This window comes from Gopherus flavomarginatus, chromosome 23 (genome assembly GCF_025201925.1).
Source record: "Gopherus flavomarginatus isolate rGopFla2 chromosome 23, rGopFla2.mat.asm, whole genome shotgun sequence".
Classification (NCBI taxonomy): Eukaryota; Metazoa; Chordata; order Testudines; family Testudinidae; genus Gopherus; species Gopherus flavomarginatus.
In genome coordinates, this window is record NC_066639.1 from 5,226,718 (window position 1) to 5,238,441 (window position 11,724).

General features: G+C 54.6%; 1 protein-coding gene and 1 pseudogene across 11 annotated transcripts in view; both read left to right on the top strand.

The window, feature by feature from the left end:
• The window catches only part of LOC127039383 (zinc finger protein 3-like), a 553,990-nt gene that overhangs the window by 102,612 nt on the left and 439,654 nt on the right, over nucleotides 1–11,724 (top strand). For 3 of the 11 annotated variants that reach the window (XM_050933031.1, XM_050933043.1, XM_050933033.1), the window contains exon 2: nucleotides 1,300–1,426. In XM_050933031.1, the coding sequence (XP_050788988.1) occupies nucleotides 1,300–1,426 (127 nt within the window). The other 8 variants (XM_050933032.1, XM_050933036.1, XM_050933039.1 and 5 more) reach the window with 8 other exon arrangements.
• Nucleotides 3,469–11,724, top strand: part of LOC127039443 (zinc finger protein 154-like) — a 447,910-nt pseudogene continuing 439,654 nt past the window's right edge.

Here is an 11,724-nt window from a genome sequence, read left to right on the forward strand (position 1 = left end):
CAGGCAGAGCCGGAGCGGCCCGCGCGCGTTTGCACCTCGGCTTGTCTCGCCTACCCAACGTCACTTCCTGTGCAGGGAGAGTCAGGAACTACATCTCCCAGCCTGCCCCGGGGCCGCTTCCGCTTTTTCTAGCCCAGGTAAGGGTGGTCCCCACTCCCCCCTCCTGTGACCCCCACGCAATAACCGCCCCCCCACACCCCACCCCCAGCCCTGACCCCTCCGCGGCAGGAGCGTGTCCGCCCCCCGCGCTGCCCGGGTCTCACCGCGCTGCGCTCCCGGCCCGGCCATGGCCCCGCTGCCGGTGCAAAGGGGCGGGGGCAGGAGAGGGGCAGGAGCTGGTGGAGCAGCAGAGGGTGTCAGCTGGATCCCAGCCGCTGCAGCCAGCCCCAGCGAGCGCTGCAGCCCGGGGGAGTGGGGCAGGGTTACAGGGCACAGGAAGGGGCTGGAGCAGCTGCGGAGGGGAGGGGTTGGGGGCACAGGAAGGGGCTGGAGCAGCTGGGAGCGGGGGTGGGGGGTGGTTGCGGGGCACAGGGAGGGGCTGGAGCAGCTGGGAGCGGCGGGGGGGTTGCAGGGCACAGGAAGGCATTAACTTCTCCGTGCCCAGCCGGGGGGCTCTCTCGCTGCAGTGGAGCCAGCTCAGGTTGGTGTTATTGGGGGGTTGCTGGTGGGTTCCAGCTGGAGGGGGAGGGGCAGTAAATACTGAAGAGGTGGCAACTTCTGGGGAGTTAGGGCTGGCGGGGGCAGGGAATACACTGGGTGAGGAAAGGGACGGGGACAGAGTGTGACAAACCTGCTGGGACTTGTTTAACGTGGGCCTAGATTCTAGGAACAAACACTTGGGTGTTGGGGGAGAAAATTCCCTAATTTGTGAAACAGGAAATAGAGAAACCAACCTCCTGGGCAGGGCTGGGAAAACTGACCAGACTTCCAGTGCTGAGCCCTCAGCCTGCTAGCCAGGGGCTGGTGTGACATGGAAAGGGGGCACCCACCAGGGAGGTGCAGGGAAGATGTCCCGGCCCCTCACATCCAGCTGCTGGCAGTGGGGAGGGTGTTGGGTTCCTACCATGGGGTTGTATCAGCCCCTGGCTAGTAGGTGTGTGATGGATCTGCAGGCAGAGACAAGGGGTCTCTCTTTGTTCTCTCACCGTGGTGCTCCTGGCTGCTCTCAGCAGTGTGGGGATAGGACTCTGCCGACTGTTTCTCTCTCAGAGCTTCCATTTGATTGGCTGCTTTCCCCCGTGAATAGTGGGGCTGTGTGTGGGGCAGCAGGTACTGAATGTTGGACTCTTGCTCTTTCAGGGGCCGGTGACCTTCGAGGAGGTGGCTGTGTATTTCACCAGGGAAGAGGGGGCTCTGGTGGACCCCACTCGCAGAGCCCTTTACAGAGACGTCATGCAGGAGAACTATGAGAAAGTGACCTTGCCGGGTAAGGATTCCCATCCCCTCGGTTCTTAGAAAGGGAAATGAAAAGTTAAGGTTCACGCCACTCCCACAATGCCACCTCTGCTCTGTCCGGTTTCAGCATTACCCCGACATGCCAGTGACACACACACTAGTCCTCTGCCCTCCCCTGTTACAGAGCGCTCTGGGAACAGAGCAGTCCAGCAGACAGTCTCACAACTTCTCTTTGCTAAGATAATCGGGTTCATCTCCATCATAGCAAACAGAAGCTTCCTCCCCCTGGGCTGCTCTCCAGTACTGAACCTCCTGCACACAGATCAGCTGAGACTTGCACAGTGTTACCACCCCTTTGCCCTCACCTGGGTTTTCCCTGTGAGTCACTGCCTTCACTTACCCCTCACTAAGCCCCACAGATCACTCCAACATACGCCACCAGGGTGCTGACAATCCCCATGACAAGAACACACACTTGGGCATCTTTGCTGACAAAGCCTACAACACTCAGCACGGAAATGAGGCAGAATTGGCCCCCCAAGTTTCACATGCACCTCTCTGCGTGGCACAGGCACACCTCTGCCCAGCTGCTCCAACCCATCCCTCCATCAGCCAGTCACAGCTACAGCTGGCCCAGTGCACACAGCTGGAGGCATGTGGGTAGATGCTGGGATTCCCATCTGTGAACACAGCACAGACAGTGACACGTTCTCTTAGTCTTTCCTCGGATCGATTATAGGTTCACAGCTTTGAAGGCCAGATGTGACTATTAGCTCATGTACTCTGAGGTCCTTTATACCACAGACCATAGAATTCATCCCGTTACTGCTGCATTGAGCTGAATACCTGAGTCCCTGTGGCAGTTTGTTAACCTTTGCGTGGCCCACACAGAACCATCCTCAGTGCTTCTTGCCAGCTGCAGGGTTAAGGGTTGGGGGCAAAGTTAAGGTTGCATTGAACGGGGGGGTGTTTACATTAACTTCTCATTTCCTGGTTCGCAGAGGTTTGTTTAGTCACCATCTATACCAGAAGTAGCCAAAGTATCCTCCTGCCTCCATTGTTTTCTTTCCCTTGAGCAGGGTTTCCAGTTTCCAAACTCTCTGTGATCTCCCAGCTGGAAGGAGGAGAAGAGCCATGGATGCTGGATCTCCAGGGTTCAGAGGAAAACGAGATCCTGAGACGTCCCTGGACAGGTGAGGAAACATTAAACCAACCCAGAAACTGTAAGTGCCTGAGAGAACCAGCTGGGATTCCCCACACAGACTCTGTGAGCTCAGGACAGTCCCCAGCAGATCTCACTCCTGGCTTCCTACAGATGGTGATTGACACCTAGGCTGGAGCTGCCTCCCTTCCCACTGAGTGTTCGGATGGGATGTAGGCAGGGCTGGCCCTAGGGAAATGGCACCCGGGGCAAACTTGCATTTTGGTGGCCCTGGCTCCCATGGGCATGGCACCCCCCCATTCCCTCTGTCCCCCATGGGCTCGCCAGGCTCCCCACTCTCCCTTTCCCCCAGCCCCTGCATTGTGCCCCCTTCGCTCCAAATACCTGCTCCCCCTTCACTCCTAACTTCTGCCCCCTCCAACCCCTCCCAACTCCTGCCCCCTCCTGTGCCCCCTTCACCTCAACCCCTTCCCCTCCCTCCTGTGCCCCTAATCCCAGGACTGTGCCCCCTTCAGTCATGCCCCCTGCACCCTGAACCCCTGCGTGGTGCATACCCCCTTCACCCCAAACCCTGCCCCCTGCACCTCAACACCTGCCACTTCCTGAGCCCCGAACCCCTGCAGTGTGCCCCCTTTGCCCCTAACCCTTGCATCCTCCTGCACCCAAGTGGGGAACCTGACCTAGATGCACAAAGCAGCTGGCATTGCTGCTCACTCCCCCACTGGACTGCTGCTCCCCTGCCCCACGCAGCCCTTGGGGGCTGGGAGAGGGGAGCAAGGAGTGACATGAGGGCTTCCTGCACTCAGATCACTTTCCCGGCAGGCTGTGTAAGGGGAGGGCAGGAGAGCAGCTGCTCCTGATGTCTCAGCATAGCCCAGGTGGGGAAGTGACCTGGATGCAGGGAGCCCGGGTGAGTGGGTGTGTGTGTGTGTGTGTGTGTGTGTGTGTGTGTGTGTGTGGAGGAGAGGATATGAGGAGTGTGTGTATGTTGACGGGCGTGTGTGAAGGACTGTGTGTGTGGAGAGGCCCCTCTGCTCTGGAGCAGTCACCTGGCTCTGACGGCTGGTCATCCAACTGCCCCCTGCAGCTCAGGTCTCTCCCACTCCCCCACGCAGCTGCTTATCTGCCTCCCTGTGCCATTTTCATCAGCCCAGCGAGCCTCTCGGCAGCAGGTCAGATGGGAATCCAAACCCTGTGCCCGGCACCCCCTTGGGTGAGGCACCCGTACGGCCCACCCTAAAGGCCGGTCCTGGGTGTGGAGCAGAATTGATCTCCTCCACTCTCCCCTATGGGGATGAGTTTGGGGGAATTCAGTCGCTGATTTTTAATGTCTGTCTCTCCGGCACTTACTTGGGTTTGCTCTCTGCCTTTCCATCCCCAATTCTGAGATTTCTCCTCTCTTCTAGCAGGTGATGGGGTGGTGAGGGAGAGCGAGGAGCAGAATCCTCACCAGGAAGATGCTGAGCTTGCCGAAGTGCAAGGGGAATTACTGCGAAGATCCAAAGGGAGCGTGACCAGCCCCCGTGATCAAGGAAAAGCTGATGAAAGTTACCAGAGACGAGAGAGAGCAGGGAAACCACTCAGAGGAGAGAGTGGATGAACCCATTAATTGTCAGGGAACTCACAGGGACCTCAAGGAAACTACATCCCAGGAGAAGATCCTCACGGAGAAGCGAGAGAATACGTGTAGTGAGTGTGGGAAAAACTTCAATTACCATTCAGGCCTTATTCGACATGAGATAATCCACACAAAAGAGAGACTCTACGAATGCTGTGAGTGTGGGAAAAGCTTCAATCGTACCTCTGCCCTTAGTAGGCATCAGCAAATACACAGAGGAGAGAGACCCTATGAATGCTGTGAGTGCGGGAAAAGTTTCACTCAGAGATCAGCCCTTACCTCTCATCAGACAACGCACGCAGGAGAGTGACCCTATGAATGTTGTGAGTGTGGGAAAAGCTTCTCTCGGAGCTCAAACCTTACTATGCATCAGAGGATCCACACAGGAGAGAGACCCTATGAATGCAGTGACTGCGGGAAACGTTTCACTCACCTCTCCTCCCTTATCTCTCACCAGAGAGTCCACACGGGAGAGAGACCCTATGAATGCAGTGAGTGTGGGAAAAGCTTCTCTCGGAGCTCAACCCTTATTACACATTACAGAATCCACACCGGGCAGAGACCCTATGAATGCTGCGAGTGTGGGAAAAGCTTCACTCATAGTTCAGGCCTTTCTAAACATCAGAGAATCCGTAAAGGAGATAAACTTCATAAAAACCTTCTCTAGACCTGTCAGAAGATTTTTTTTCTTTAATTCTTTTGACAGTTCCCAGATAGTGATTGTTAAGACCGTTTGTATCTTTTGCCCACTGTAGTCCCTCAGCTCCCACATGAGTTGCGCACTTTTGAAGCTCGCCTGTCTTTGGGGTGGATCCTGTGGTCCTTTCTATCAACTCCATTGTCCTGCGAGTCATGGGAGTGGGTGTCCTTTCTATCAGGAATGTCATCACCCCAGGTGGGGGAGATGGGGAGTGTCTTCAACCAGCTACGTTGAGATAAAATCTACCTGGGTCTCATCACTGTGGTTGCCATGGAGTTAGCTAGCTTGAGTTCACTTTCCTGATGTAAAAAGACAGCTATTCTTGCAGTAAAGACATGGGCCATGGATAGTGGGTGGGGTTATCTAGCACATTTCCTCCTGATCTGCCTAACCACCATCACATTTCCTTGTCTAAACAAATCTGGAGATTCACATTTATACTCCTCCTCCCAGTGCAAAGTTATTGTTCCAGACGTCAAGTTCCTGTCTGAGGACAGATTGTCTCATTCCCAGTTGTTCTCACATTACCCTGGATTGTGCAGAAGAGCAGTTATTTTGTTGACTTTTTTCTCATGTAAAATATATTTAAATATGATGAAGAACTGGAGCAGTGTCAGGGAAATAAGGGTTATTTCAGGCTCTGTGACACTGGAAGGAGATGGGGCGACTCAGAGATTCCGTCCTTCCCCATCACCCCAGAACTGTTACCTTGTGTCTGAGCCATGCAGAGTTCACCCCTTTATATTCCTTCACTTCCCAACGTGTCCGGTGAGGTCATGTTCTTGGCTGTCCATGCTTGGGAATGGTGCTTGGACGTCTTTGATCCTAAATCAGAGTCACTCTGGCAGGCAATGAAAGTGTCACAGACCTGGAAGGGGATTTCAAATGGATCCCAAGCACTGTTCAAATCCCCTTTTCCCTCTATTGGCAAAGCTACTTCTGGGAGGGTCAACTGTTTTTTCCGCCTGTTCTGTAGGTTCTAAAACTTCTGTAAATAACACTAATGAGACAGTGCTGGGTGAAGCAGGTTTCAGTGGATCAGGGGAGAATTTCTCATCCTGATTCTGAGACATCAGATGTAACCTAGTCTGGAATTTCACTTTAAATTAAAATGAAAGTGTCTTCTACCTCTTTGTGATATGGGTTTTCTATCTTTCATGAAGGCTTCTTGTTCATATAACTGCATGTAAGTGTTGTTTGACAGATTGTAGCTCAGATTTATTGGGAAATTTCAGGCAGATGACCATCATTTTTTACTTTAGGTTTGTTTTTTCTCCTATCCCTGCATGATGACATGGAGAAAATTCAAATACAGTTCAGTCAACAGGAGAGAATACTCATAGCTGGTGGACATATTATCAGAGAAACAGTCTGTTTTTAAATCTCCACTCTGAAAAGGTGAACAGCAGCAGACCCCAAATGGTGCAACTGACGGAAGTAAGTGCACATGGTCACAGGGTAGTTCGATTGTTTGTCAATATTGTCTCAGATGATCCAGGGATAGAATTCCACAGCAAGTGACTTGGAACTAGGCAAAATGCCCAGGTATTTGATTCCCAAGGTATTTGTGACCCAGTCCCTACAGGAGGTTACCTCTGAAGAGATCTCCTGGCTAATCCCAAAATTTGGGAAATGCTGTCTGTGATGAGGTGCATCAACCCTGCATTGGCACTGCTAGGGTTAACTGCACCCTGTGGGTTGAAGAGGCCACACTCCCTCACCCTCACAGATGAGGAACTGTGAAACTGCTTTGAGACAGGGATTCTCACCATCAACTGATTGGCACTTACTAGACAAGGGAGTGGGCTCCTTGGGTAAACCAGAAACACCAATTGCACCTTCTTTTCTTTTAACAATTGAATAGCAGAGCTGATTTTTGATTCTCTTAAGAATCGGAGTTCCAGGTTCCTGAGCTGAAATCTTGAAAGAGCTGTGCTAGCTAGTGGAGGAGTCTGAAGCTATATTGCAGAGCAGAGCAGCTGATGGAGAGGTACAGTTTGTGGGATGGTTGGAGTGGCCCATAGAGTGAGGTGAGCTGAGCAGTTTTTTGGGACATCTGGAGCAGATCACAGGTCGGCTGGTGGTGCAGAGCAGCTGATGGACTGAGCTGAGCAGTTCATCGGGAAGGCGGAAGCAGAATCACACCGCCCCTGAGACGGGCCTGAGGCAGAAGGACTGAGGCGAGCCGGTGCGGCTCCCCTTCCCTCTCAAGGAGGGTCGAGCCCCGGCACCGCTCTACTACAGGCCATTAAAAAAGCTAATGCGGTTTTAGGATGCATCAGGCGAGGTATTTCCAGCAAAGATAAGGGGCTGTTAGTACCGTTATATAAGGTGCTGGTGAGACCCCACCTGGAATACTGTGTGCAGTTCTGGTCTCCCATGTTTAAGAAGGATGAATTCAAACTGGAACAGGTTCAGAGATGGGCTACTAGGATGATCTGAGGAATGGAAAACCTGTCATATGAAAGGAGACTCAAAGAGCTTGGCTTGTTTAGTCTAGCCAAAAGAAGGCTGAGGCGGGATATGCTTGCTCTTCATAAATATATCAGAGGGATTAATATTTGGGAGGGAGAGGAATTATTTAAGCTTAGTACCAATGTAGATACAAGAACGAATGGGTATAAACTGGACACTAGGAAGTGTTAGACTTGAAATTAGACAAAGGTTTCTAACCATTAGAGGAGTGAAGTTCTGGAACAGCCTTCCAAGAGGAGCAGGGGGGCAAAAGACAATCTGCCTTTAAGATTAAGCTTGATAAGTTTATGGAAGGGATGGTATGATGGGAATGCCTAATTTTGGCAACTGATCTTCGATTCTCTGCAGATAAGTATGCCCAGTGGTCGGTGATGGGATGTTGGATGGGATGGGATCTGAGTTACTGCAGATAATTCTTTTTTGAGTGCTGGCTGGTGAGTCTTGCCCACGTGCTCAGGATTTAGCTGATCGCCATATTTGGGGTCGGGAAGGAATTTTCCTCCGGCGCAGATTGGCGGAGGCCCTGGAGGTTTTTCGCCTTCCCCTGCAGCGTGGGGCATGGGTCACTTGCTGGTGGATTCTCTGCAGATTGAGGTCTTCAAACCACAATTTGAAGACTTCGATAACTCAGGGATAGGTTAGGGGTTTGTTATAGAAGTGGATGGTAGGGTTCTGTGGCCTGCTTTGTGCGGAGGGTCAGACTAGATGATCACATTGGTCCCTTCTGACCCTAGAATCTATGAATCTATGAATCTCACAGCAGCCGCTGGTTAGTCAGGTCAGGCTCCATCACTGGGATGCTGGCCCATTTTCCTAGCCCCACCTAGGGGGGTTGTTTCCTGTCCCACAAATTAGAGCATTTCCACCCTCTAACCTCATGGGTCTGGTCCTAGAATGGAAGCCGCATATTAAACCAGTCCCAAGAGGTTTGCCACACCCTGGCCTCCTCCCATTCTCCACCCCGGGAATTTTTTGGCAAACTCCAACCTCCAATCCAGACTGCCCAAAGCTCCCCTCTTCTGTGTATTTGCTGTCCCTCCCCTCCAGCAGGAACCCACCAGCCCCCTCCACCGATAATCCCTACCTGAACTGGCTCCTCTGCAGCCGTTTCCCTTCCCTGTCCCATGGGAGGATGGGATGAGCTGGAGCGAAACATGGACGACATCCTGCAGCCTGGCAGGGCGAGAAGGGCAGTTGTGGAGGTTTCAGAACAGGCTTTAGTTCATGTCACATCACGATTCCCCCAGGATCTTTCCCTGCACAGACACAGCCCAGATTCTGCCATGCTGGGAACATGCTCCATCTCTTTATTGCAGGGGAGATCTGCCCCTCCTGCCAGGCTAAGCCCACAGGGAGATTTTTCAGCCTCCCCAGTAATAAAGTCTCTGAACAAAATGCTAGAAAGGAGCAGAACCAAAGGGACTGGGCAGGCTCCATAGGGACACTGGCTCCTCCCTTCCCCTCCTGTTCGGCCATATCCTGTTTCTGGCAGAGATCGGCCACCCCATCTCCCCCAGAGGCAGCCATGTCTGCGGGCTCCCCCAACCAGCACCTACTAACCACCACCCATGTTGGGGGAATGATACAGGACAGCAAATTACCATCTAACCAAGGACAAATTGCTGCAGATAAAACGGGCTGGGTTCACATCCCAAAGCTGAGGAGAATTTAAGAATTATGGAGAAAATAGGGAAAATAAGAGACTAGAGAGTCAATAATTGTAGGGAAAACAAGAGATTCTCCTTGGATTTACTAGCCACATGTGGGGAGGGGAGAGAAGGGGAAGAACTAGAGAGAATTGCTATCAGGTTTTGAGACGGAAAGAAATGGCAAAAACAGGCAAAGGATGCAAGTAGCTCACCCCCGTGACCATAGGCATGCGCAGCACATTTCATTAGGGTGTGCACCCAGGGAGCCCCACCCCATCCACTGCCTCCCAATTCCTGCCGCCTGGCTGCCCCCCTCAGAACACCCAACGCCCCCCTGCTCCTTGTCCCCTGACTGCCCCCTCCTGGGACCCCTGCCCCTAACTGCCCTCCAGGACCCATCCCCCTATCTAAGCCTCCCGGCTCTTTGTCCCCTGACATCCTCCTCCTGAGACCCCCCCCACTGTAACCGCCTCCCTAGGACCCTACCCCATACCTGTCCCCCTGACCCTTATCCACACCCCTGCCCCCAGACAGACCCCCGGGACTCCCATGCCCCATCCAACCTCTCTCTGCCCCCTGACAGGACCCCCAGGACTCCCGACCCATCCAACTCCCTCTGCTCCCTGCCTGCCCCAACCCTGCTCCACCCCCCAACAGGCATCTCCCAAACCCTCAACCCATCCAACTCCCCTGCTTCTTGTCCCATGACCGCCTCCTCCAGAGACCCCCCGACCCACTAATCACCCCCCCAACTATCCAACCCCTCCACCTCCTGGCAGCTCTGTCCAGTGGCTGCTCCCACCCACACACTCAAAGTGGCAGAGGAGGTTCCCTCTCCTTCGGTGGGAAGGTTGCCTTGTGGTTAAGGCACAGGACTCAGGCTCAGGTGTTCTGGGTTTGAGTCTCTGCTCTGCCACAGACTCCCTGCTTAGCCTTGGGAAAGTCACTGCATCTCGTTGTGCCCTAGAGCCCACCTGCCAAATGGGGCCAATGCTGATCCTGCCTCCTGGGCTAAATCCATTCATGGCTAGGTGATGGGGGGGAAATGGAGATCCCAATATGGGGAGATTGGGGCTGAATTTCTCCACAGCCGGAGAGTGAGAGCCAGCTCCACAGGGGGGATGGGAGTGAGAAGGGCTAGGGTAGCTGCACACAGAGTGGGGTCAGGGCTTCAGCCTTGCAACTTCTGCCACTAAGGTGGCTGGGGCTTCTGAACTGGGGACTTCAGCCCCACATCTTCTGCCAGGGTCCAGGGCTTCTCCTCCCTGCCCCAGGGTGGCTCCTCTCCCCCTCCATCCCTCCCAGTGCAGCTTCTGTTGGGGTCTGGGCTTCTCCCTCCCCCCCACCCGCCTCCCAACCCTGTGTGGCTTCTCCTCCCCTGCCCAAGCTTGGCGCTTCTCCCCCTCCCCACTGCAGCTCCTGCAGGGGCATGGGGCTTCTCCTCCCTGCCGCTCCCTCCCCAGCGTGGCTCCAGCCCAGTCCAGGGCTTCTCCTCCCCAACTCCAGCTCGGCTCCTCTCCCCCCGGCCAGTATCTGGAGCTTCTCCTCCCTGCAACCTACCACTGCCCCTAGCCGGGCTCCCTGGGCACCCAATGCTGCTGTGGCCGGAGCTGAGCCTGGCGGGCAGGGAGCAGCAATTCATGCGGAGGCCATGGCAGAGCTATCAGCTCGAGAGGTGGGGGGTAGCCCCAGAGAAGTGGGGCAGGCTGTGCTGCTGCTGGCGCCGCAACCCCTGCCACATCCGACCCCTGAGGCTGTTTTGGGGGGAGTGACTCAATCATCCCCCGCAGGAGCAGGGAGGGGGGAGCAGCTGAGCGGAGCCTGCCCAGCAAACAGCTGATCGCAGCTGCGCATAGGCTACCCCCAGGGAAAAGCTCAGCTGGACATAGGTATCTGTGCCCCCATGAATTGCTAAGCCCTCCAGGGACCCCTCCAGCCTTGACATAGGTATCTGTGCCCCCCACAACCCCCTAAGCCCCCCAGGGACCTGTACAGCCTGGAAGTTTTCATCTGTGCACCTCATAAACCTCCTAATCTCCCCAGGACCGGTCTAGTCTGCACAGAGGTATCTGTGACCTCCAGAAACCCCCTAAGCCCCCCAAGACCCCTACAGCCTGGAAGTAGGTATCTCTGACCCACACGAACCCCCTGAGGACTCCTTCAGCTGGGATGTAGGTAACTCTACCCTCACAACCCCCTAAGCCCCCCAAGGGACTCCTACAGGCTGGACATAGGTATCTGTGCCCCCCATCTCCTAAGCGCCCCTGGGACCCCTATAGCCTGAAGTTAGGCATCTGTGCCCCCCACGATTCCCTAAAGCCCCCTGGGACTCTTACAGCCTGGACGTATGTATCTGTGACCCCCACAAACGCACTAAACCCCCAGGGAGCCCTTCAGTTTGGACGTAGGTATCTCTGCTCCCCACAACCCCCAATCCCCTCGGGACCTCTACAGCCTGGACGTAGGTATCTGTGCCCGCCCTGACCCCTAAGCACCCCCGGGACCCCTATAGCCTGAAGTTTGGTATCTGTGCTCCCACAGCCCCCTTAAGCCCTCCAGCCACCCCTCTAGCCTGGACGTAGGTATCTGTGACCCCCATAAATGCACTAAACCCCCCAGGGAGCCCTCCAGTTTGGACGTAGGTATCTCTGCCCCCCACAACCCCCCAATCCCCTCGGGACTCCTACAGCCTGGACGTAGGTATCTGTGCCTGCCCCTACCTCTA